Raw genomic sequence first — 27202 nt, 5'->3', positions numbered from 1 at the left:
AGTAGGGATTGGTATCTTGATTTGCTTCATAACTTCTAGGAAAACAACATTGTTGCTTATTATAAGTTGGATGCAGTGTTGGCCATGAGCATGGGCAGGGTGGCGGCTGCCTAGGGCCCCATATTTTTTTAGGTACAAAAATTATTTTACTTAGAATTAGTAGTGTGTGTTTCTTTTTAACTCGTTTGTGAAAGAATCTTTAATGATTTTGCAATTAAAAATGAAAAAAAAATTGAATAATTAAAAGTGCACTTCTTTGTTTGTTCGTGCAGGACATGAAAAATCTTTGGACCTATCTAGGTTGGGTGCTGGGAGTTATTCGTGTTTGGTGGTTTTAGATCTGGCCCCTCCAACTTTGTCTTCTTCGTTGTTTATTGATGCTCTAGGCGGCTCTATTGTAAGAGTGTTTGCTTGTTCTCTGCTTTTATTTTATTGGTTTAAATGCAGTTTTAACCTTTATATTTTCACTAAAATTTTAACCACCTTATTTCAAAACTAGGAATTTTAACTACTCTATTTTATATTTTTCATGATTTTGCCGCCACCACATTTAAGCTTATTTTTCCTGATATGGATTACATCATACTATCTCGTTATCCAACTAATTAATTACTCAACATTGAATATTCTTTTATTATTTATTTTTTAAAATTAAAATATTTTGATAAAAAATATTTTATTTATTTTTTAAAATTAAAATATTTTGATAAAAAATATTACATGAAAATTTAGGAGAAAATATAAAAAATTAGAAGGAAGAAACACACATTGTTATTTACGTTTCCAATTTACTGATTTTTTTCTCCGAATTTTCATGTAGTTTTTTTATTCAAAATATTTTTATGTACAAAGATAAATAATAAAATAATATTTAATGTAAAGTGATTTTTTTTTTTAGTGGCTGGAATTTAAACCTCAGAACTTGAATATTTTTATGCATTGTCCAACCAACTGAGCTAAGCTCACGAGGACATTTAATGTTAAGTGATTAACAAGGTTGATTACCAAAAAAATAATTTGGATAATGACCTTTCAAAAAAATAGGTGGATAGTAAGATATTATTATGTAATCCACATTAACAAAAAAATGAGCCCAAATGTGGTGGGGACAAAATCCAGATAAACATAAAAAACGGTTAATTAAGATTTTGGTCTTTATAAATATAATCAGTTTTTAATCCTCATATAAAAAAGTGATATGTTTTGGTCTCTATAAAAAATTGATATTTAATTCATTACATGTTAAAAAAATTAATTTTTTATAAAAGAGTTTTTTATAATGGTCTTAACATGTTTGTCAAAACCTAATTTCTTCCGTAAACTAAAGTCAGAGGAAAAAAAAAACGCCCAATCACACACTGTAGACTAAATCTATATAACTTAACCAAGCTCGTCTAAACTTGTACCCTAAGCAAAAGTCTTGGACCCCAAGGTTCGGTGCATATTTTTCACGCAATTTTTTTTGCTGAAAATCGATTCCTCTCCAAAATGGGGTTTTCATTCTCTTATAAATTGTTGACAAACATCGCTGAATTTTTATACAAATTGATCATTTTCTTTCAAGGTCAAAACTTCCATTGCAATTTCACTATAACAAGGTACGTCCCTTTTTCATTGACTTAGTAGTACGATTTTCGATTATTTTCATGTGTGCCTTGTTTTGTGTATACTTGTGTTAAATCAAGCTTGGTTTTTTTAGCAACACTTTTGTTATACTTCTTCTTCTTCTTCTTAGGTTATAGTATTTTGTATTAATTTTAATGGAATTCAGTTATATAATATTGTTTTGTTGATCAAGTATATTATGTTTGTTGTCTTTCACAATGTTATCAATTTTGAATGGTTGAAAAGAGAGGTTTGCTCGAATTCGGCTGATCAACCGCGTTGTAACTGCTATTTCACATTATTATGTACTAAATAGTGTATCGTAGAACAATAGTGATTTGCTCAAATACCGCTATGGAATAGCGTTATAGCGCCGCTATAGCTGCCGCTATATGACGTACTAAATAGTATATCATAGAACAATAATTCCAATATGTTGTTTTCCTAAATAGCGTTTCAGGTTTTAGTTTCATTAGTATTCTCGTAACTTATATGTTTAAGATTTACAATCTAAAATTGCAATTTTATCGTAGCAAGCATATGTATCAAATACAGAAAAGAATATGTTCTGAAATCGCCTAATGTTGTATTTGTTGTGAATTGATACACAGGGAAAAAGATGATAATGGAAGCACAGGACTGTCAACTTCCTCCGGAAATGCTAGATATAATTTCCAAGAATCTAGATTTCGATGATCTCTTTCAATTTGCTGGTGTGTGCAAGAACTGGAGGACATTTTATAAAATTTACTGCATAAATTTTCTGGCATCCCAAGCACCTTTAATTTTCCAAACTTCTTCATATTCTAGGGATGATTATTCTTTCTATAGCATACCAAACCAAAGAGCTTACCGCTTGAAGATGGGTAGCTTATGGGGATATTCCTATTCCGGGTCTTCTAGTGGTTATCTAATTATGGTGGGTGATAATGATACACTTTTGCTTATAAACCCTGTTAGAAGAAGAAAGAAGGTAATCGATACCTCAGTGCTTCGAGGTAAATTTTCTAGTTCTGGCTGTCGTGCCTTACTTGCTTTTGCCAAAGGTTCTGAAGAGTTTGTCGTAGTAGTTTCGTGTACAAGTTATCACAGTTTGCATGTCTATCAATCTCGCGATTCTGGTTGGCGTACTCATTCCATAGGGGGAAATCCATGGAATGTTGTGCACTTTGTGGTTTTGCATAACATTATACACCTTATCACTGACAAGGCGGACATAGGAATGCTCAATGTAAATTCTACAAATATAAAATTTCTAGAATTGAACAATGCTCCCTCGGTAACTTTCTCGTGCCTTAGGTTGGTTAGTTGTGATGAACAGCTTCTAGTGGTTCATTTTGTACCCGAGAAAGTATTGGATGTGTACAAAATAGACTTCTCAACCATGAATTATGAGAAGCTGGAAACTTTGGGTGATGTCGCATTTTTTTATTCGTCGTGGACAAACTTCCGTGCTTTGAGCAACCCGAGCAGGTGGGGATATGAGAGCAATTCTATGTATTGCATCTGTTTATTTGCAGAATGCCATGTGTATTCGGTGGATGATAACAAACTTCGAAAACACATTGTGCCTTCTGGTAGTCTTCAAACTCCTAGTAGATCAAACTTCTACTGGTTAGATTGGTGTTTTCCACATTTACATGATGAGGTAGATTATTCTCTGGTCAAGTAGCCGGATTGATAGACATTGTTAAGCTTGTGACCTTTGTGATTGGACATTATTACTCTTGCTCTCAAGAATCTTGGTCATGTTCTTTGGAAGTTATGACCAGGCGGATGAGGTAGATTATTCTTTGGTCAAGTATCCGGCCAAAGATTATTCTGGTCATGCTCCCTATTCATGCTCTTGCTCTCAAGATTATTCTTTAGAATATGTGTTTCGCTATTTCGCACATATTCAGAGAAGGAAATCGTTATGCTGACAAGATTGCTTCCCTTTGGTCCTAGAATCAAGGCTTTGTTTGGTGGGATTTTATCCCTTCTTGTGTTTCCGATTTATTTAGCCAAAACAGGTTAGGGCTTTTTGACTATCATATCTATTAATGTTTAATTTTTTAGGGTTTGAAGTTTTGTTTGCTCTGCGCTCTTTTTTCCCTAGTAAGGTTTTTAACGAGGCAGATGTTGTTCATGCCCTTGACAGTTTACTTTGGATTTTGGCCTAGTCCCCCCAATATTTGTAATTTTTCTTTTTATTTTAATTAAATAAAAAAAGGCATCACTTCCTTTGTTTAGAAACAACAAAAATACTGAGAAAAAAAAATTGTCATGTTTATAGATTCAATAATTTGCTCTGGTTGTTATTGATTTTTTATGGTTAAGAACTTGGTAATATTCCGGTTTATCTGCTATATGCTCTAAAACTTTAAGACTCGGAATGTCATTCGATTGAACTATACAGTTTTAAACAAAACGTCTTGATTCAATATTAAGTTGTTTAATTGAAATGTCAGTGTTAAAGTTGTTTGAGAATTTCACTGAAGACCTCGACTGTGAATGAAATTGCACTTCACTAAAGTTGTCTTGCTACAAGCTCAAACATGTATTGCTAGGCCAAATAAGCGCTCGTCTGGTTGCTTGAAAAAATTTGATGTCAGGCTAACATAGAAGTGAATCAATTCCGAGCTTTACCGTAGCTGAAATCGATTCTGGAAATTAGTTGAATTCGATTGCGGTGACAAGTCCATATTTCTGTCATTATCCTTAACTACTTTTCCATCTTCCCTGCATCACTTATCTTCTCTGTTGATTTTTGCTTTGTAAACCATGGTGATTTTAAGTTTTTCTTCTAGTGGTTAAAAATTTTGCTCTAATTGTATCTCTTAGATAAAATGTCTTATAAGAAATAAACCATTTTTTTTTTGGTTGGGCATAACTTTTGTGTTGCATTGATCGAGTAACTTTCGGTTGATAAAATTTATCTTTGGTGTTTGAATGAATGGCTCAAATTATGTATTTTGTCGACTGGTTTATATCATTTATGTTTTTTATCACTGCTTCTGTTTAGCAACTGAAATTATCATTTTTGGTTTATTTTATCACATCTGGTTGAATTTGTAGATCAAGTAGCATTGGTGTCAGGGATTTTGCAAGCAATATTCTGTGTATTCAATTGCAATAGAAAGTTGCAATGATATCGGTTCATAGCTTCATAACAGCAATCCTGTGAGACAATATCTTCAGTCTTCACCATTTCTTGCATACATAGAATTTGCAAATCAGAGGATGATTAGCAACTTGCACTATGTATGTCTCACAAGATTGTTGTTTTGAATAAAACACGCACGAAGTGGTTGATGCTTTCACTACATTTGGTCTTAGTTTGGATAAAGATAATAGGATTTTGATTTTGTTCCTAATTTTGTCTCCCAAGCCATGTTGGCTGATATAAGATGGTTACATTATTTTTTGGAGTGTGTTGCAAGCTTCTTCTGAGAGAGAAAAAACAAATCAAGTGTGTTCTTTTATCAATAATTTAGATACCAATTTGGATATTGTCTAGACCAATAATTTATAAAGTTCGGTTGATGGTTGGGGTGTAAGAGTTAAGGAGTGAAATAGGGTGTACTTTCGTGTTCGATTCTCACCATCTAGTTAAATACTAACAAATTAACGATTAATATATTAATATTGGTTGCTTAAATAATAAATAACTACATGTGAGGAATTCCTTTTTGTGATACGTAAAATTAATTTTAAACACCCCTAAAAAATTTAGACACGTAAAGTTATTTTTTAAGGTAGAATTGTCCTACCTTGAGATGTCAAATTTGTAAATGGAGATATGTAGAGACCACTTCATTTGGCGATCCTTATTTTTTTCTCTTGTGGGGATGAATGAGGAATTCTCCTTGAAACCTAGTGTGGGGGTGGGGACCGGGTTCATACTCCCGTCTTTGATAAAATACCATAAAATATTATATATATATATATATATATATATATATATATATATATATAATATTATTTGTCTTTGTACGTAATATGATTAGAAATTTATTTGTATATAATCTTTGAAATAATGTCGTAACATTATATTTGTTTTATGATTAAATTTTATTTTTTTTATCAACTGATTAATTAGCAAAATAGAAATTTATATAATTTTTCATGTTGACGGGCTTCTGCGAAGATTGACATGCCTCCTCCGACAAAACAAATTCTAACTTAAAACAGTTAATTCTAAATTTAGTTTTGATGTTTACCTGAATTCTATGAGATTTGATGGTTCAACTAATTTGAGTTAAAAGATAAAGAGTTTGAGGTGATGAGTAAATATTAATTTAACAAATAATTGCTTTTGTCACAAAAAAAAAAGTAATTGCTAACATTTGTCAAGGGGTAACGTAGGTTTCACCACAACTACCTTCTTTACCTCAACAAGACACACTCACTTCTCTCTTCAATCAATGCTTTCGTCTTCCCCTCTTCTGGTAACGCTCTTTGTTTAGGTTTAAAAATACAATTGCGATTGAGATTGTCGTGTGATGCAGTAGAAGTTAGGTTTCTAAATTTCATTCAAGTTTTTCATTTTTATCACCATGTTTTTCAAATTTTCTAGTTTAGTGATTGTGTATTACTTCTATATTTCTCGTATGTTTCTTTTGATTGGCATAGATTTGTGCAAGTTATGTGATTTTTCTTGGTATTGTTTGCAGCTTTTGAAATTTGAAACTGTTTGCTTGTTATGTGCTATTGATTTAACATATTGGGCTTGTTTAGATTGGCTTATTTGAGTTGATCTACTGATATAAAAACAAATTTGATAAGATGTGATATGTCTAGAGAACATTATTATAATTATAAGGCCATGAAATTCGGAAAAAAAAAATACAGTTATTGGATACATATAATTATTGTACAATTCTTTTGCTAATGCAATTCTTCTCAATTTGACATTTCTATATCTTAATTTTTACACACTCGCCTTTACGACACTTAAATATATACATGTATATTGATACTTGACAATCTTTGTCTGATCTACATTTAGCTGCAATGAAAAAAGAGAATGAAACATTGTTATTGAAACATGATAAAATTTTGTGTACTAACCACAAAACAAAGAATGAAATTTGAGAAGAGTGAAAATTGATAATTTACCATCAGTTATTTTGGTGACAAGAAATATGAAAAGATAGAGACTCAAAACATAAATAAACTTAAGAATTGTCACCACACTTTTCCCTCCTTGCACGTAAATTTCGTTCAACTTTCTCATTTTTATCAGCTTGTTTTTTAGATTTTCTAGTTTAGTGATTGTGTACTACTTCTATATTTCTCGTAGGTTTCTTTTGCTTAGCATAGATTTGTGCAATTTTTGAGATTTTTCTTGGTATTGTTTGCAGCTTTTGAAATTTAAAATTGTTTGTTTGTTATGTGCTAATGATTTAACATATTGGGTCTGTTTAGATTGGCTTATTTGAACTTATCTATTGACATAAACAACATTTTTGAAAAGGTGTGATATATCTAGATTGCATGTCATGATGATACTCGAAATTTATGAGATAAGAAAAAATTATAAATAAAACTCTTTGTTACTTTATTTTATTTCATGGCCATCATCTTAGAGTACATTATCATAATTATAAGGTCCATGAAATTCGAGGAAAAAAATACAATTATTGTCTACATATAATTATTGTACAATTTTTTGCTAATACAATTCTTCTCAGTTTGACATTTCTATGTCCTAATTTTTACGCACTCGCCTTTTCGACACTTAAATACAAAGCCCCTGTATAATTCTACTGCTTTACAATCTTTGTTTGTTTTACATAATGTAGCTGCAACAAAAAAGAGAATGAAACATTTTTTTTGAAACATGATCAAATTTTGTGTACTAACCATAAAACAAAGAATGAAATATGAGAAGGGTGAAAATTGATAACTTACCATCAGTTATTTTGGTGACAAGAAATATGAAAAGAAAGAGACTCAGAACATAAATAAACTTTCGAGTTGCCGCCATATTTTTCCTTCCTCGTACATAAAAAATAAGATTTAATTTACTCCTTTTATAGTGTAGGAAACATGTTGTCATAGAAATACTGTAATATATTAATGTGTTGTGTTTGTCCCTTTAACACACTTAAAAAAAATCATATAATAAATTTTATAATCATAATAATTGAATACTTATTTAATTGACCTTTCATTACATTTCTAAGCTTTCGTGATAGTAAAGAGAAAAATTACTTTTTTGGAACATGGTAAAGTTATCCAGAAAATAATACCCCATTGGTGTGAAAACATGTTAATGCATAAGAACATCAAGCAAGTGTTGGAACAATAGTAAAAATAAGTTGGAACATTAGTAAAAATAAGTTAAAAAATATTTTATGTCGCCGACTAATAGGATTTCATTTGCTTGGCATAGATTTGTGTAATTTATGCGATTTATAAGTTAAAGATAAGTTAACAGGATTTCGAGTTCGATTCTCACCTCTAGTTGAATACTAACAAATTAATGATTAATATATTAATATTGGTTGGTTAAATAATAAATAACTACATGTGATGAATTCCTTTTTGTGATACATAAAATTAATTTTAGATACACTTTATAAAATTAGACACGTAAATACACTTGCGATTGGGATTGTGTAGTGTGATGTAGTGGAAGTTAGTAATAGAATTCATTCTCGTGAGTGTTTCATTATGCTTTAATGTGTATTTATACAATGATGTTGTCTTAGGCCTCAAGTATTTCTAACTTGGGCATCAAGTATATCTAACTTGTGCCTCAATTATCTGTAACTAATATACAATATGTTAATAAATTATACAATGAATATTTTATATTCTAATACGCCCCCGTAGTCGAAACGGGAGGTTGACGGATGTTGAGACTATCTCTGAAATCATCAAATAATTGAAGCGGAAGGCCCTCGGTGAAAATGTCAGCTATTTGATAGCGAGAGGAGACATGTAGAACACGTACTTGACCTTTAACAACTTTTTCACGCATAAAATGGATATCCATTTCAATATGTTTTGTGTGTTGATGTTGGATAGGATTATCTGACAAGTAAACAGCACTAACATTGTCACAGTAGACAAGAGTGGCTTTGATGATCGGGCACTGGAGTTCTAACAGTAAGTTTCGAAGCCAACAAGATTCAGCTACAACATTAGCAACACCACGATACTTTACTTCAGCACTAGAGCGGGATAAAGTTGATTGTCGTTTTGCAGACCAAGAGACCAAATTATTTCCAAGGTAGACACAATATCCAGACGTAGATCTTCGCGTATCTGGGCACCCGCCCCAATCAGCATCTGTATAACTGATGAGGGTATCAACTAAGGAAGGAGAGAGGTGTAGTCCATGATGAATGGTACCCTTAATGTACCTAATAATTTGCTTCAAGGCAGTCATATGTTGCGTGCGAGGATCATGCATAAATAGACACACTTGTTGGATGGCATATGCGATATTAGGTCGTGTGAAAGTTAAATATTGCAATGCACCTGCAAGACTCCGATATTCAGATGGATTATGATATGGGTTACCTGAGAGACCACTGAGTTTTGCTTTAGTGTCTACAAGGGTAGAGACTGGTTTACAAGATGACATGAAAGATCTCTCAATTATCTTTTCGGCATATTTATGTTGAGAGAGAAATAGACGACATGAATGTCTAGTAACTGAGATACCAAGAAAATAACTGATAGGGCCTAAATCTTTCATGGCAAATTCACAACTAAGGTGAGATAAGATGTACTGACGAAGAGTATCAGATGAAGCAGTGAGGATGATGTCATCAACATATAAGAGAATGTATGCTATGTCATTACCATTGTGATAGATGAATAAGGAATGATCACATGCACTATGTGAGAAGCCCAATGTCGCAACAAATTCAGTGAAGCGTTGGTACCATGCTCGTGGGGCTTGTTTAAGGCCATATAGTGACTTCTTTAGCAGACAGACATAATCAGGATGGTGAGTATCACGAAATCCGGGAGGTTGATGCATATAAACAGTTTCATTAATGTTACCGTGTAAGAATGCATTCTTGACATCCAATTAATGTAGACACCAAGATTTTGAAATAGCGATACTGAGGACTGTTCGTATAGTTGCTGGTTTTACCACCGGACTAAAAGTGTCTCTACAATCTACACCAATTTGTTGATTCAAACCATTCCTAACTAGGCGAGCTTTGTATCTTTCAAAGGAACCATCTGATTTTCTTCTTATGCCTGAAAATCCACAAACTACGAATGACATTAGCATTAGTTGGACATGGTACTAAATCCCACGTCTTATTTTCAATAAGAGCATCATATTCGTCTTTCATAGCCATTTTCTAGTTATGATCTTGTAGTGCATTTATAAGGTTAGTTGGCAAGGGAGAAATGATGGGTGAAGTAGAAGTGTGGAGATTAAAAAGTTGTCGTGGTTTGAAAATGCCATGTTGAGCTCGGGTGGTCATTTGAGGAGATAATGAAGGATTGGCTAGAGACGAAGTGGCTGTGGGGATAGTAAGAGAGGATGTGGTGTTAGAGATAGGGGTTGGTGGATGATTTGTGTTGTTAATGGTATTGTTAGGTGTTGAATATGATGGGGTGAGGGAGGTAGGGTGGAGGCCGAGGGGATGGGTGGTGGAGAAGTGTTGGTTTGTGGTGTGTTAGGTGTAGCAATTGGTTGTATGGATTGATGAGTGGTCGAGGTAGGTAACATGTGATAAGGAAAATGATCATTGCTTGTATCCAAAAATTTATAGCATGAGGAGGCGGGTGCAAGTGAAGAAGAGAAGGGAAAGACAGTTTCATCAAAAGTAACGTGTCTAGAAATTATTATTTTGCGACTAGACAATTCAAGACACTTATATCCTCTATGATTGGAGGGATAACCTAAGAAGACACATGGTGTTGACCTTGGTTGGAGTTTATTTCTATTGGTGGAAGGAATTAATGGGAAATAGAGACACCCGAAGACTTTAAGGTGAGAATAGGAAGGACGTTTTTGGTAAAGAATTGTAGTTGGTGTTTGAAGAGCTAATTGTTTAGTTGGAAGAATATTTAACAAATAAGTAGCCATATGAAGAGCATGATGACAAAAAGAAGGTGGTAGGGAAGCATGTGCAAGAAGAGTACGGATGATATTGCTAATAGTACGAATTTTTCTTTCGGCTTTTCCATTTTGAGGTGAGGTGTGAGGACAAGAAAACCAAAAGCTCATTCCATTTTGTTTACAGAAATTATGGAAAGAAGTATTGTCATATTCTTTTCCGTTATCACATTGAAAACATTTTATATCTCTTTCAAATTGTGTTTTAATGTGATTGCAAAAATGAATAAACTTGGGATTTGTGTGCAATAGGAAAAGTCCATAAAAAATTTGTAAAATCATCGAGAAATAAAATATAGTAACGATGACCACCAGAACTAAGAGTTGGTGATGTCCAAATATCACTATGCACAATATCAAATGGTAATGAAGTGTGAGACAAAGATTTGTAAAATGGCATTTTTATTTGTTTTCCAAATTGACAAGACTGACAAACTGAATTGTGCTGAGACTTCTTACAAAAAATAAAATTATTTCTATGAAGAGAATTGAAAATAGATGCTCCTGGATGTCCTAAACGATTATGCCATAAATTATTGGATAAAGCAATGAAAGAAGAGGGTGTTGAGAGTTGAGTCGGCGGTCTGGTAGTAAGGGGATATAGGTCACCCGAGCTATCACATCTCATTAGGGGCATTCTTGTCTGAAAATCCTTCACAAAAAAACCAAATGGATCAAATTCAACGAAACATCATTGTCAATGGTAAATTTTCACACCGAAACAAGGTTTTTTGTTAACTTAGGTGCATGTAGGACATGATTCAAAGTTAAGGGAGTTTGGGAGTTAGGTAATAATGCATTGCCATGACCAATAACTGGAATATTATGACCACTACCAACAGTAACATGATTACTTATATTGGAATAAGACGTAAGATTACCTCGGTTTGCCGTCATGTGAGATGTGGCTCCTGTGTCCATGTACCACTGCTCGTCAGGAGGAGCCATAGATAAAGTCTGTATTGCAGCTTGAATGTTTGTTGGGGTGTACGCTGGTTGTGTTGAAGCCATGTGTGCCTGTTGTGGTCTCTGTCCAAGGAGGAGTGGCCCATGGCTGCCACTGTGAAACCCAAGGAGGATATGCCCACGACTGATTCCATGTCCCGTTTTGATGATTTTGTGATCGTCCACCTCAACCACGACCTTGAGTTCGTCCACCACGATAGTTGCTTGAGCTACTGCGTCCGCCGCGACTGCTAGTGGTGTTTTGTTGGTTTCCGCTGGCTCGAGCAGGAGGAGAGTTGAGAGAATTTTTCTCCTGAGAAGCAATAAACGCAGAGTTGTCAATGTTGTTCTGCGTGCGTTTGGTCATCGTCGTTTCTTCCATGACAACCATAGATCGAGCCTTGTAGAAAGGAGGCAGAATTTCAGAATGACGAATCTGAGAGCCAACTGTAGCATAAGCATCAGAAAGGCCAAAAACGAGTTGAAGAACCATATGTTCGTTGGAAACTAGTGCACCAACATTAGACAATTGATCAGAAAGAGACTTAATGTGTTGGCATTATGATGAGGCATCTGAGAATTGCTCCATGGTGACACGAGAGAATTCTTGCTCTAAATAGAGTGCACGAGAATTTTTGTTGTCAAAGAAGATGTTGAAGAGTCGGTCCCATGTTGTTTGTGCGGTAGAGTCACGCTCAATAATGGTATGGAGAAGGTCAATGGATATGGTACCATAAATCCGCTGCAGAACTATGGCATCAAGGCGTTTCCATATGGCTGGGTCAGTTTCTTTGAGAGAGGCAGAGGAAGAGGTAAGTTCGGTGGTGGGTGTAGGGATGATGTGGTCAAGAACCTCATAAGCTTGAGCGTGAATTTTAAATAACTCAGACCATGTATTATATTGACTCTTTTCAATATCTAGAGTAATTTTGATGAAATTTGTGATATTGTTGACAGTTAGGGCAGGATGAATGGGTAGATTGGTGGTGGTGGTGGTGATGGTGGTTTCGGGTGATGTAACTTCAGACATGATGATTCAAAATTGTTTGCAGAGAGAAACAATAAGGGAATAATATATAAATAACCAGGGGAATTATGTTTCAATATTGCTTCAAAACAAGAAGGGGAGAAAGGTGTGATTTAACTAGGTAGGTGAACACACACAGTGATGTTTCAATACAAGCCACAAGTGGACAAAGCAAGGCAAGTCAACCACGTAACAAGGCAAGGATGAAATCACAAGGTTAAGAAAAATAATTGCAACCGCAAATCGTAAACAAAGAAAGAAATAGAAAGGGTTAAGAGAAAAGAGCTTCGATTGAGAAATTAGGATCAGGGGGGACCGACATTAGGATTAGAGATCAGTACCGAAGCTTTCTGATACCATAATAGAATTCATTCTCGTGAGTGTTTCATTATGCTTTAATGTGTATTTAAACAATGATGTTGTCTTGGGCCTCAAGTATTTCTAACTTGGGCATCAAGTATATCTAACTTGTGCCTCAAGTATCTCTAACTAATATAAAACATATTAATAAATTATACAATGAATATTTTATATTCTAATAGTTAGGTTTCTAAATTTCGTTCAAATTTTTCATTTCTATCATCATGTTTTTCAGATTTTCTAGTTTAAATGATTGTGTAATACTTCTATATTTCTCGTAGGTTTCTTTTCCTTTTTGGTATTGTTTGCATATTTTGAAATTTGAAACTGTTTGTTTGTTATGTGCTATTTGTTGGAACAAAATGTGTTTAACATTGCCACCTTAAGTTTTGATGATAAAAATGTATTAAAAGTTCAATTGGATATGCTAATATTTGTTCAAGTGTGCATGACCATAGACTAAAATTTATATGTCCTTAAACAAAGTATTGGTTCTGGAAAAACAAATGAGAGCAAAAGATTTTTCAAAGGAAGCTTATGTTGCAAGTCAGAGTCTGAAGAAGGCGGAGTCTGAAGACCATCAAAAGCTGACAGCCGGAGTCTACGATTTATATTGATGTTTGCAAGCAAGGAAGAAATCATGCTCCGATTTATGAGCATCGGGCTACGATTTTACAGCAAGTTTGAGACATGTTGTCTCGGAAAGAATCGTGCTCCGATTTAACATCATCGGGCTACGATTTGGCAGACGCTCCAGCTGGGATCTGAATTTTATTAGCAACCGTGCTCTTATTTACAGCATTGGAGTACGATTTTAGCGTATCGAAATTTTCCCTATAACAGCGAAGTTGTTTTCTGATTGAGGGGTTCGAAATTTTGGAGAGAAAAACTAACTTTTGGAGCTGGATCACTGAGCAAAAGGTGGGAGACCATCAAAACTCATAGTCGGTTATCAATTTCATGTAATGAATTCTTCTTTATCATTAGTTATTTGTGCTTTAGCCATGAGTAGCTAAATCCTTTGTGATTAGGTCAAGAGATGATTCGGTACAAGCTCATGTTGAAGTAACCTGGAACTCTTACGCTTTATGAATGTCGATCTAGTTTATTCAGTATATCTTGTTCTTAATGCCTTTATGATTCTGACCAAATATAATTGATTCAAGAGTTTATATGATTATTGACACTAGCGTGTAACTCAGAAATAGTTATACTGTTCGATCTAACGGACAATATAGGGATGGAGTGTTGTTAGGTCGTGATAATTGAATTAACGGACTTAAAACCTTTGATGATTATAGCTTTACCTAAGGGATTAGAGAATTATATTTAGATAAGAGGACTTAGGATCAAGGGATTGACCTATACCTGTTGAGTATTTGGATATTGGCTTCACTGTTGCTAAAACAAATACTCGTGTATGTTGGATACAATGTTCCAACATCTTGGCACAGTTCAGTGTGCCCGGTTCATGTGGCTTAGTTCACGCAATCCTTATCTCAGTAAGGAAACCACACCTTATTTCTTGTTCACCAAACAGCGCGTTATTGTCCAGAATAAATTGGAAGATTTGTTTCTAAAATATAAACAATATTTTAGATTTCCTTGGTGGTGTATATGGAAGTTCCTAAAAATGTTCCTACTTTTTAGGAGTTACCATACTTGTAAAATATATTTTCAAAACAGATTTTAGAAATATATTTTCTGAAGAATATTTGTTTCAACATATTTCTGATGAGAATATTTGATACAAATATATGTTTAGCCTATTACGAAAATACCCATGCTTTGAAAGGCTATATAAGGAAGACTTGTACCCTAGTTTTATTCACCAATTCAACAATATTGGATTGATTCTTTTAGGGTTTCAACTCGTGCTTTATTTGTGAGCCTCTCTTTGTATCACCTTGATGCATCGAGATGGACCTTTAGTTGAGTTGTAATGTATCAAAACCATCGATTTGTAAAAGAATAGATTTTTAGGGTTTTGAGTCGTCTTCCCTGTGTGTTCTTCTCTTGTATCGTTTGTGATGCAAGTCTAGAACTGGTTACTGTGTTCACTACTCTGAAGCTGTGAAGCAAGGAGCTAGGTAGATTGTGTACTACACCAAAGTTGTGAAACAAGGTGTTAGGTAGATTGTGTTCACTACAAAAAAACGCGTTTATTCCGGCGGCTAAAAAATGCATGTTCCGGCGGTTTTAGCCGCCACTATGTTCAATTCTGGCGTTTTAAAAACTGCCGAAATTTTGTCTGCCACAATGTTTAAAGCGGCAGTTTTTAGGTAGCTGCCATGGTAGCCGCCGTTTTGTACCTGGTTTAAAGTGGCGGTTATTTAAATGTTTAAAACGGCAGTTTCAAACGTCATTATATACTTTATTGTGAGAAAACGAATAGGTGTTTATGGCATTTTTGACCGCCGTAACATACAGAAAATACCGGCGGTTTCAACCGCCACAAATTACTCCCAGGACCTACACAAATTGTGGCAGGTCTAACCGCCACAATTTACTTCTTATATTTAATAATTGAACTGCCACAATTGACATAAAAAACGCCACAATGCTCAAAAAATTGAAATAATATTTGTATATTGGTAGAAAGATGAAATGTTTCTATAATATTAGTATTTCATAGGAATAAATAATTTTATATTTCTATTTTTTGAACAAAATTAAAGGACAAATAAATTTTGAACATTGTCATTGATATTTATAATTCAACTCAAGTGGAGTTTGATACAGATATCCATTCTCAAAATAAACAAGTCTCCAAACATAAAGTTACAGAAACCATTGCCACCATCTTTAGCTATTCTCAAAATAACAAGTTTCAAAACATAAAAATGACTAGACAACTGTTGACACTAAAATTGGGACTCTCCATGTGCATTGCTTGCATCTGATGATCTAGTTATGTCATTAGGTGTTGAAGATTCACTTCCTACATTTGATGCCTGCAAAAAAATATTATGATTGTTAAACCAAACTAAGCAAGAAGATATTGCCAATTCAACAACCTAAGCAAAGTAAAAGTTATTATCAAAGTAAAAGATTCAAAGTCAGTATTATCCAAAATCAATTTTTCATAATTGATGAATATAAAGATTGATGATGAAAAACTTAGAGAAATGCATCTAAACCAAGCTCCAAGTCAAGTTAATGTCCAGCATGATTTTGAATATGACTTAGAAAGAAAGGATGATGCCACACATGAGGGACGTCATGATTTTGAAGCTCTACTTGATGAATACGGTATTATAATTCTTCCCTATGAATATTTAACTTATTTTATGGAAAACTTTCCCCATGAATTTCAAAGCATATTTTTATGTGTATGTAACTATTGTTATGTGTGCATGTTCAGTAATTAGATAAAATCACGAGTGCCTCTTTTTTCTTCTAATTAATCTCATCCCCTTTACCAAAATTAGCAGTATTGATTTCATTAGCCCAATGTTAGCATTCAGATCCATTTTATAAAATTTTATCAAATAATCTCTTATATATTGTTGACAAACATCGCTGAATATTTTTATACAAATTGATCATTTTCTTTCAAGGTCAAAACTTGTATTGCAATTTCACTACAACAAGGTACGTCCCTTTTTCATTGACTTAGTATTTCGATTTTCATGTGTGCGTTGTTTTGTGTATACTTGTGTTAAATCAAGCTTGGTTTTTTGAGCAACCCTTTTGTTATAATTACTTATTCTTCTTCTTCTTCTTCTTCTTAATTTATAGTATTTTGTATTAATTTTAATGGAATTTATTAATATAATATTGTTTTGTTGATCAAGTATATTATGTCTGTTGTCGTTCACAATATTATCAATTGTGAATGATTGAAAAGAGAGGTTTGCTCAAATTCGGCTGATCAACCGCGTTGTAACCGCTATTTCACATTATTATGTACTAAATAGTGTATCGTAGAACAATAGTGATGTTTTCAAATACTGCTAAGGAATGGCCTTATAGGGCTGCTATAGCCGCCACTATTATGTACTAAATAGTATATCGTAAAACAATAATTCCATTTTGTTGTTTTTCTAAATAGTGTTTTCAAATCTAATTTGTTCCAAAAAAAAAAGATTTACAATCTAAAATTGTTATTTTATCATACCAAGCATTGGTATCAAATACAAAAAAGCCTATGTTCTGAAATCGCCTAACGTTGTAATTGTTGCGAATTGATACACAGGGGAAAAGATGATAATGGAAGCACAGGTCTGTCAACTTCCTCCGGAAATGCTAGATATAATTTCCAAGAATCTAGATTTTGATGATCTCTTTCAATTTGCCGGTGTGTGCAAGAACTGGAGGACATTTTATAAAATTTACTGCAGAAATATTTTGGCATCCCAAGCACCTTTAATTTTCCAAACTTCTTCATATTCTAAGGATGATTATTCTTTCTATAGCATACCAAACCAAAGAGCTTACCGCTTGAAGATGGGTAGCTTATGGGGATATTCCTATTCCGGGTCTTCTAGTGGTTATCTAATTATGGTCGGTGATAATGATACACTTTTGCTTATAAACCCTTTTAGAAGAAGAAAGAAGGTAATTGATACCTCAGTGCTTCGAGGTAAATTTTCTGGTTCTGGCTGTCGTGCCTTACTTGCTTTTGCCAAAGGTTCTGAAGAGTTTGTCGTAGTAGTTTCGTGTACAAGTTATCAAAGTTTGCATGTCTATCAATCTCGCGATTCTGGTTGGCGTACTCATTCCATAGGGGGAAATCCATGGAATGTTGTGGACTTTGTGGTTTTGCATAACACTATACACCTTATCACTGACAAGGCGGACATAGGGATACTCAATGTAAATTCTACAAATATAAAATTTCTAGAATTGAACAATGCTCCCTCCGTAACTTTCTCGTGCCTTAGGTTGGTTAGTTGTGATGAGCAGCTTCTAGTGGTTCATTTTGTACCTGAGAAAGTATTTGATGTGTACAAAATAGACTTCTCAACCATGAATTATGAGAAGTTGGAAACTTTGGGTAAAAAGGGCAACCCGGTGCACTGAAGCTCCCGCATATGCAGGGTCCGGGAAGGGGTCCCACCATTTGGTGTATTGTACGCAGCCTTACCCTGTTTTTACACAAGAGGCTGTTTCCAGGACTTGAACCCGTGACCTTACGGTCACATGACAACAACTTTACCAGTTGCGCCAAGGTTACCCCTCAAGTTGGAAACTTTGGGTGATGTCGCATTTTTTTATTCCTCGTGGACAAACTTCCGTGCTTTGAGCAACCCGAGCAGGTGGGGATATGAGAGCAATTCTATGTATTGCATCTGTTTATTTGCATAATGCCATGTGTATTCGGCGGATGATAACAAACTTCGAAAACACATTGTGCCTTCTGGTAGTCTTCAAACTCCTAGTAGATCAAACTTCTACTGGTTAGATTGGTGTTTTCCACATTTACATGATGAGGTAGATTATTCTCTGGTCAAGTAGCCGGCTTAATAGACTTTGTTAAGCTTGTGACCTTTGTGATTGGACATTATTACTCTTGCTTTCAAGAATCATGGTCATGTTCCTTGGAAGTTAAGAAACCGGTGGATGAGGTAGATTATTCTTTGGGCAAGTATCTGGCTTAATGGACATTGTTAAGCTTGTCACCTTTGTGCTGGACATTATTACTCTTGGTTTCAAGAATCATGGTCTTGTTCCTTGGAAGTTAAAAACAGGCGGCTGAGTTGTGTTGAGTTAACTAAGAATATGTGTTTCACTATTTCGCACATCTTCAGAGAAGGAAATCATTGTGTAGACAAGATTGCTTCCCTTTGGTCTTAGAATCATGGCTTTATTTGGTGGGATTTTATCCCTTCTTGTGTTTCCGATTTATTTAACCAAAATAGGTTAGGGCTTTTTGACTATCATATCTATTGATGTTTAATTTTTTAGGGTTTGAAGTTTTGTTTGCTCTGCGCTCTCTTTTCCCTAGTAAGGTTTTTAACGAGACAGATGTTGTTCATGCCCTTGACAGTTTACTTTGGATTTTGGCCTAGTCCCCCCAATATTTGTAATTTTTCTTCTTTTTATTTTAATTAAATAAAAAAAGGCATCACTGCCTTTGTTTAGAAACAACAAAAATACTGAAAAAAATTTGTCAAGTTTATAGATTCAATAATTTGCTCTGGTTTGTTACACCCTAATTTTGGACCTAAAAATACTAGCTCAATTCTTGTTTTCTTGCATTTCAAGTCATCCAAAAACATTTTTCCTTGTATTTCAAGTCATTTGATATGTCTCTGATCAATTGCACCTTCCTCTGCACCTTATTTCAATGTTACTTGCAAAATTCATGAAAAAAGGTATTTTAGTCCTTTAAAAATTGTTTGAGTCTTTTCAATTGGTTTGAATAAGTCTTTATTTCAATTCTATGTCAAAATCCATTTCAAAAATTGCATTTGAAGTCATTTTGAGTCAGTTTAGCCTCTAGGGGCATTTTAGTCTTTTCATGTGTTAAAACTCTGTTTAAATTCTAAAAATTGTCTCTGAGTCTTTTCAATTGGTTTAAATAAACTCTTGCTTTAATTTCATGATAAAATCCATTTTAAAATTGCATCCGAGTCATTTTGAGTCGTTTTAGTCCCCAGGGGCATTTTGGTCATTTCACACGAAATTTCGGCAGAGAGAGGTTACTTTAAAGTACCTCATTTAAGTAATTGGTTCGTTTTAGTCCGTTTTGTCATTTTTAATCGTTTCACTTTACGTTATTTCCAAATTACATTTTTTACCAATTTTATTTTAATTACATTTTTAGTCCTTTTTGTCATTTTGCATTTAAGTCCTTTTATTTCAGTTAATTGCAGATTGGTCCAAAGTTTGTTACAAGTCCAGTACACATGTCAGTCTCTCATTTGTCCAAATGCCACATTGCATCATTCTATTGGTCCAGGCATTACTGCATCAGCTATAAAGCTGACACATCACAGTCAAAGGGTCAACCCCCAATCATTTTCTGCACACTCATCAAAGTCACCACAAACAGATTTACCAATTCTCTCTCTTCTTCTCTCAGATCAAAAACACAAAAATGGATGAATATTGTTGAAGATCATCAAGAACTTCAACAACTTCATCTTCAACTTCATAACCGTAACACATAACACATTTCAAAAGTTCCAGAATTCATCAACTATACTAGAACAACATCACAGAATCAACAAATCCTCAAGAACATTCAACAAATTCTGGAAATCATCAGCATCAAGATTCGTCCCCTTTCTAAACCCTAGTTTTCCAGAAATTCAATTCCACAAAAATCCGTATCAATTCCACCATAAACAAACACAATTAATCATAAAATTGCAACGAATTTGCAAGATTCTCAGAGATTGGTTACGAATCATCATCATCGAACTGTGTTGGTTTCTCTTCTCGCAATTCAAGCCGAAGGCGATCACGAGATGAAGATCGAAGAAGAGAAGAAGAAAGAGCGAAGTGAAAACGAGGCAAAATCACACCGGTGAAGGAAACAAGGAGAGTAACCGGTTCATTTTCAGTGGAAGCTTACCAGAAGAATACGAAGTGGTTCAATCGAAGTTTCCGTTGTTCCTCTGTAACTTTTCCTCCGATTAAAACACTGGTAAGTACAAATCCTCAAAAAAACTATTTCCAGAATGTGATTTATGTTCGTTTTGCTTCGTATCTTGTAGATCTAGGGTTTAGAAAGACGAACAGTGAGAACACCAATTAAACCTTCGTTTTCTGTAAAAAATAAAGAAAGAATGGACAGGGTTCGTCTTTCTCACCAGAGAAGACGACGGATCCGTCGTTCTTTAAAGGTTATAAGGTGTTCATCGCCGTTCTTCTGCATCACCAGCGCCGTTAGGGTTTCTAAGATGGGAGAGAAGAGAGAACGAGAGAACGTGAGAAAGAGAAAAGGGATGAATAATGAAAAAACTGGTTTTAGCACATATATAAGGCGTGAACCGGACCGGTTCACATGAACCAGTCTGGTTCACCCTTGGACCAGCGCATCCACCATTAGATCTAGGGTTTTTAGAAGTTGGATCAATCCAACGCCTCTGAGGTATTTGGATGATCCAGATCCAGCTTCAACCTTTGGGCTGTTGGAGTAAGCCCTAATAGCCAATCTATGTTGATTGGGTTTGGCTTTGTATCATGATATTGATATAAGTATATATTGTGAATATATAATAATAAGGCATTTCTTTATTGATTTTGTTCTGTTTCAAAAAAATAAAGTCCCTAGAATAGTTAGTCCGTTTAATGGAACATTAAGTATAACTTAATTGTGAGACCCCGTTAAACATAAGGAAACTATTCTTAAAGTATCCGTAGTCAAGCTTTATTGAGAAGTGGGATATCATTAAAGCATAGAGACTATTATGTGGGTAGACTGATGATCACATCTCACAGATCATGGATAAAAGAGTTATCAAGTCTTCACATAGATATAAATATTAGGAGTAATATTTATATTGGATTGACCCGCTATGAGAATACTACATAGTAAAAGTTATGAAAAGTGTCATAAGATATTCTCATAGTGATAGTGGTGTATTCCACCCTTCGACCTGAAACCGCTATGTACCCTAGATGTTGGAGTCGAGTGCTTTGTCACCATTCAAACGTTGTCCGTAACAGGATGACTATAAAGTTGGTTGATGGGTACTCCATGAATCATGCTGAGGGACATGAGTGACCTAGATGGAATTTGCCCCTCCTACATAACAGGAGAAATGTCTACGGGCCCAATATTGAACTAGACAAGGATGACACGGTCTATGCCTTGTGTTCAATATAGACATGAGGGCAAAAGGGTAATTATACACATGATCATTATCACAGAAAGGTTTCGTCAGATCACATGACATTCTCGTCACTTGGGTAGCAGTGATGTGTTGCTAGATACCGCTCACTGTTTATGATATTAAATATGTGATTTAATACTATTGCCAACGTTATGAGAACCTATAGGGTCACACACAAAGGACAGATAGATGAGAGAAATAAATAAGTAAGACTTATTTATAAAATGAATAAGTAAGACTTATTTATAAAATAATAAGTAAGACTTATTAGTAATTAAATAATTAAATATGATTTACTATTTAATTTACGAAAAATAAAGAAACGCGGTCCACCGTAAGGTACGGTGTGTTTAAGTGAAATATGGTGCACCGTAAGGTATGGAGTACTTAAGTGCTTGTCTTGCTGACCACACAAGTGATTCTATAAATAGAACCCTTGTGTTGAAGCATTACTAACTTTTTGTGATTGCTTAACCTAATTCACAAAAGTTGTGAAACCCTAGACGCCGCTCTCTAAACTTTGTTCTCTCTGAATCTCCGTTGGAATTGGCTAGCACCGGTCATCGGAGAAGTTCTGTTCGTGTGGACTGAGTAGAGGCATCGCTGCTTTGCTTTGCTCGTGATCAGAAATATTTCTTCTACAAAGGTTCTGCGCTTCAAGAGGTAAACACATGAATCCTTAAAGTGTTTAAGCATGTGTTCTGTTTGATTTGTGATTAATGATTTAATCAAGATCCGTTTCATTGGGATTTGTTCTGCTAAGAGGATTATAAAATTTTGAAAAACCTCTCTTAAAATTCCTTCAGTGGTATCAGAGCTTTTGGTTTTGATTAAATCATTGAATTCAAATATGGTTGTTCCGCAACAAGATTTGATGCTTCGGTTTTAATATGATTGAAATTGATTAGCAGTTCTTGTTTTTTAATCGATACATGAATTTGCTATTGATTGTTTTGTAATCGCTGATATGTGGATTCGTAGAGAGCAATTAATTCGTACCGATGTTGTCGTTGATTAAATTCTCATTAAAGTTGGTCCACTATGTCAAGTAATTACGAGGCCTTTTGTGACTGTCACAACATGTTTTCTAGAGAACATATATAACATATGAATAGTCATTGATTTTAATTAAAATGTTTGAATCTTCAAATCATTTTTAAAAAAAAAAAAAGGAAACGTGATATTGGATATCACTAAATCCAGCGCATGAGTCATTTATATGATCGCCTTCATGTTCTGTTCATAGAGTATCTGTGTGTTGAATTTCGGAAGTCAAATACGATTTGAATCGAAACCGTGTAAGATAGATTTAGTACATATTAAAAAAGTGATTACAAAACAAGATATTAAAAAAATATACATATGTGAAAGATAGATAAGTGTCAAAAACGAGTTAAGATTATACATGTTAGCACTTGTGATTTGTTTGTCTTTCTTGTTAAAATTCTTGTGAACTCTTGCTATATTTTTGATGTGATATTTTGTCAAATTGATATTGTTACTTGGTGTACAATTTTGTGATGTGTTTGCCTCTGATTTGTGTTCCTTTCTAGTATTGGTTAATGCAATTTGTTGTTTTCTTGTGTTGCAAGTTATGTGAATATTGTTTGTGGAAATTAAATGCCAAATATGCCTAAAATATAGCATGATTCTTTGACTTGAATGTGTTCTTATAATTCTCATTTTGTTGATTGTGATAAGAATCTTTGAACATTGTCATGATATGGGAATTATAGGTCATACACTTGTCTTGTTATCATGATAAATTTTAAGCATACTTTGCTAAGAGTTTGGTCACTTTTTTAGTTTTTGCCACTTTGTTTAATGTTCCTTTTGCTTATAACTTTCATGCCATTATATCTTGCCCTACTAACCATTTCATTTCATGTTTCATACATCATGAGAATTCCATACTTCATCTCCTCCTTCATCTTGTTTCTTGCACTTTAAATTTTACCAATAGTTAGAATGTAAAGACTTAGGAATTTTGTATTTTACTTCATGCAATTTTAAATTCTTGCAAGACCATAGAATGTAAATTAGGGCATGATGTAAAGGACAATGGACTCTAATGATGTACACCGACACAAGCACCGACACATGCACACACATCACATAGATATTTTTAGATGTATGGCTAGGATATGCATGTTTAGATGTATGTTTAGGATTGAATGTTTAGATGAATGCCTAGGATTTACACTTAGAAAAATCATTTTCCAAATAAATATAAACAATATCACTCAAATCATTTTCTAAATAAACCTTGGGATCAAAATCCCATTGTATTTTCCCTTTTATTTTCTTAATCAAATTTCAATAAAAATTAATCATACTTGACCTTTTTTGCAAAATAACTAATTCAACCTCACACTTTCTCAAAGTCTCATGCCTTTAAGGCCTCTCAATCTCCATTCTTCAAAATTCCATTTTCAAACCTAAAATCAACCAACAAAAACAAAAACATTTTTTGGAAGAGAACTACGGTGGATTTGATCCCTTAAAAGGGTACGTAGGCAAGGAATCAAAATTCCTTCAATTCAAATAAAATAAAAATTCAAACATTCTTCTCCCTCCAATTCTTGACTTAGTAAACCCTTAGGTGTAAATAACACTTTTCAAAATAGCATTTAAAAATAAAGCGCGCGCGTAGAAAATAAAGACGGTTCCTATAGGATACTATAGTCGTTATGGGTGCCTAACACCTTCCCGTAGCGAAAACAACTCCCGGACCTCGATTCTCAAGGGTTTTGCTTATTTTTTCCCTTCCCAAGAAAAAATGAGATATCAAAGGTTAAAAAGGTTCGAACGTAATCAATGTTTGACACCCGAAAACCAAGATAAAACATGGTTTTTTTTTTTTTTTGAATCGGCAAATATTATTAAGCTAGGCTAGTGCAAGGTGCACTTAACCCGCATAGTAGGAAAAAGAGTACACACAAAGCCTAATAACAGACGGCACCAAAGAAACACTCGATAAAATTCCGGTTTATCTGCTATATGGTTAAGAACTTGATAATATTCCGGTTTATCTGCTATATGCTCTAAAACTTTAAGACTGAGAATGTCATTCGATTGAACTATACAGTTTTAAACAAAACGTCTTGATTCAATATTAAGTTGTTTAATTGAAATGTCAGTTTTAAAGTTGTTTGATAATTTCATTGAAGACCTCGGCTATGTTTTCAAACTAAAGTTTCAATCAAAGACTGAATGAAATAGCACTTCACTAAATTATAAATGAATTGGAGATGGTGCTCTACTGAGATCAATGAGGCAAGGCAACTTGGAGGTGGGCTGATTATGTTTTGATCTCTCAAATCACTGCTCTCTTCACAAAGATGTCTTGCTACAAGCTCAAACATGTGTATTGCGAGGCCAACTAACCGCTCGTTTGGTTGCGTGAAAAAATTTGATGTCGGGCTAAGATAGAAGATGAATCAATTCCAACCTCAAAAGTTAGTTCACTTCAGACCTATGATTCCGAGCTTTAATGTATATTTCTGTCATTACCCTTGACTACTTTTCCATCTTCCCTGCATCACTCATCTTCTCTGTTGATTTTTACTTTGTAAACCATGGTGATTTTAAGTTTTTCTTCTAGTGGTTAAAAATTTTGCTCTAATTGTATCTCTTTGATAAAATGTCTTTTAAGAAATACAACAACAACAACAACCAAGCCTTATCCCACTAAGTGGGGTCGGCTACATGGATCAAATGACGCCATAGTGTTCTATCAAAAACCATATTTGGATCCAACTCATTGACCTCTAAGTCTTTTCTAATGGTTTCTCTAATGGTTTTCTTAGGTCTTCCTCTACCTCTTTTAACCTGACTCTCCTCCATTTGATCTACTCTTCTTACAACGGCATCTACGGGTCTTCTCTCTACATGTCCAAACCATCTAAACCTATTTTCTACAAACTTTTCTACTATAGGTGCTACCCCCACTCTCTCTCTAATGATGTCATTCTTAATCCTATCATGTCTAGTCTTACCACTCATCCAACGCAACATCCTCATCTCCGCTACGCTTACTTTACTCTCGTGTTGACTCTTAACCGCCCAACACTCGGTACCATACAACATTGCCGGTCTGACTGCTGTCTGATAGAACTTTCCTTTCAGCTTAAGTGGTACTTTCTTATCGCACAAAACACCTGAGACTCTTCTCCATTTCAACCACTCAGCTTGAATACGATGATGTACATCAGCTTCTATTTCTCCGTCTTTTAAGAAATAAACCATTTTTTTTGGTTGGGCGTAACTTTTGTGTAGTATTGAGGAGTAACTTTCAGTTGATAAAATTTATCTTTGGTGTTTGAATGAATGGCTCAAATTATGTATTCGGTCGACTGGTTTATATCATTTATGTTTTTTATCACTACTTGTGTTTAATAGCTGAAATTATCATTTTTGGTTTATTTTATTACATCTGGTTGAATTCGTAGATCAAGTAGCATTGGTGTCAGGGATTTTGCAAGCAATATTCTGTATTCAATTGCAATAGAAAGCTGCAATGATATATTGGCGGGTAGCACTTTGGTGCCATTAATGGCACCGTGCCATTAAATCTGGGTCACACAAACACATTGCCATTGCATCTGGGCCACACAACACATCTATCTTGGTGCCATTAATGGCCCATATTTAATGGCACAGTGCCATTAATGGCACCAAAGTGCTACCCTTGGCTACTATTGATCGATGATATCGGTTTTAGATTCATAGCTTCATAACAACAATCATGCTGATCGATGATATCGGTTTTAGATTCATAGCTTCATAACAACAATCATGCGAGATAGTGTGTTAAGGGTAAGAGTTAAGGAGTGAAATAATAAGGGTGGTTTCGAGTTCGATTCTCACCATCTAGTTCAATAATAAGGGTTGTTGAGAAGGTTAAATTCCACTCCTATTGGTGGTTGCATGCTAATAATGCCGCATTTGTTTTTGGTTGTCGGCAGTGGCGGTCGGACCCTTTGTTTTGTTTGGGTATCGGCTAGCTGCTTGTCTGTTTTGATGTTTTGGTTGTCAGACTAGTTGTATATTGTGCGCCCTCTTTGGTACGCCTTGTGCTAAAGAGGCGCCTTGGTTTAGTGTGAATATATATAATTTTGTATTCTTCAAAAAAAAAATTAATGATTAATATATTAATATTGGTTGTTTAAATAATAAATAACTACATGTGATGAATTCCTTTTTGTGATATGTAAAATTAATTTTAGACACCATAAAAAATTAGACACGTAAAGTTATTTTTTAAGGTAGAATTGTCCCACTAGAGACCACTTCATTTGACGATTTTTTTTTTTTTTTTCTCTTGTGGGGATGAATCAGGAATTATCCTTGAAAGCTAGTGCGGGGGTGGGGACCGGGTTCATACTCCCGTCTCTG

General features: G+C 34.4%; 2 protein-coding genes, 1 long non-coding RNA gene and 1 pseudogene across 3 annotated transcripts; 2 read left to right on the top strand and 2 right to left on the bottom strand.

Annotated features, from left to right (window-relative positions):
- The first annotated feature begins 1340 nt into the window (after window positions 1–1340).
- LOC146908156 (uncharacterized) lies at window positions 1341–5325 on the top strand. The gene is made up of 2 exons (XM_085722945.1): window positions 1341–1598; window positions 2217–5325. Exon 2 carries the CDS (start codon window positions 2225–2227, stop codon window positions 3275–3277), a length of 1053 nt encoding a protein of 350 aa, XP_085579071.1. The 5' UTR covers window positions 1341–1598; window positions 2217–2224; the 3' UTR covers window positions 3278–5325.
- A 1055-nt stretch (window positions 5326–6380) lies between these two features.
- Window positions 6381–7657, bottom strand: LOC146908155 (uncharacterized). Its single transcript, XR_015017622.1, has 3 exons — window positions 7501–7657; window positions 6706–7391; window positions 6381–6595 (listed from the first exon to the last, which is right to left on the bottom strand). It is a non-coding gene; the product is annotated as an uncharacterized LOC146908155 (long non-coding RNA).
- Window positions 7658–11395: 3738 nt separating this feature from the next.
- LOC146908154 (uncharacterized) lies at window positions 11396–12218 on the bottom strand (annotated as a pseudogene).
- A 4293-nt stretch (window positions 12219–16511) lies between these two features.
- On the top strand, window positions 16512–18198 carry LOC146908153 (uncharacterized). Its single transcript, XM_085722946.1, has 2 exons — window positions 16512–16610; window positions 16814–18198. Exon 2 carries the CDS (start codon window positions 17223–17225, stop codon window positions 18039–18041), a length of 819 nt encoding a protein of 272 aa, XP_085579072.1. The 5' UTR covers window positions 16512–16610; window positions 16814–17222; the 3' UTR covers window positions 18042–18198.
- The last annotated feature ends 9004 nt before the right edge of the window (window positions 18199–27202 follow it).

This window comes from Medicago sativa, chromosome 7, assembly GCF_051527215.1.
Source record: "Medicago sativa cultivar Bolivia chromosome 7, Bolivia_mono, whole genome shotgun sequence".
Classification (NCBI taxonomy): Eukaryota; Viridiplantae; Streptophyta; class Magnoliopsida; order Fabales; family Fabaceae; genus Medicago; species Medicago sativa.
This window is presented reverse-complemented; position numbering and strand designations above follow the sequence as displayed.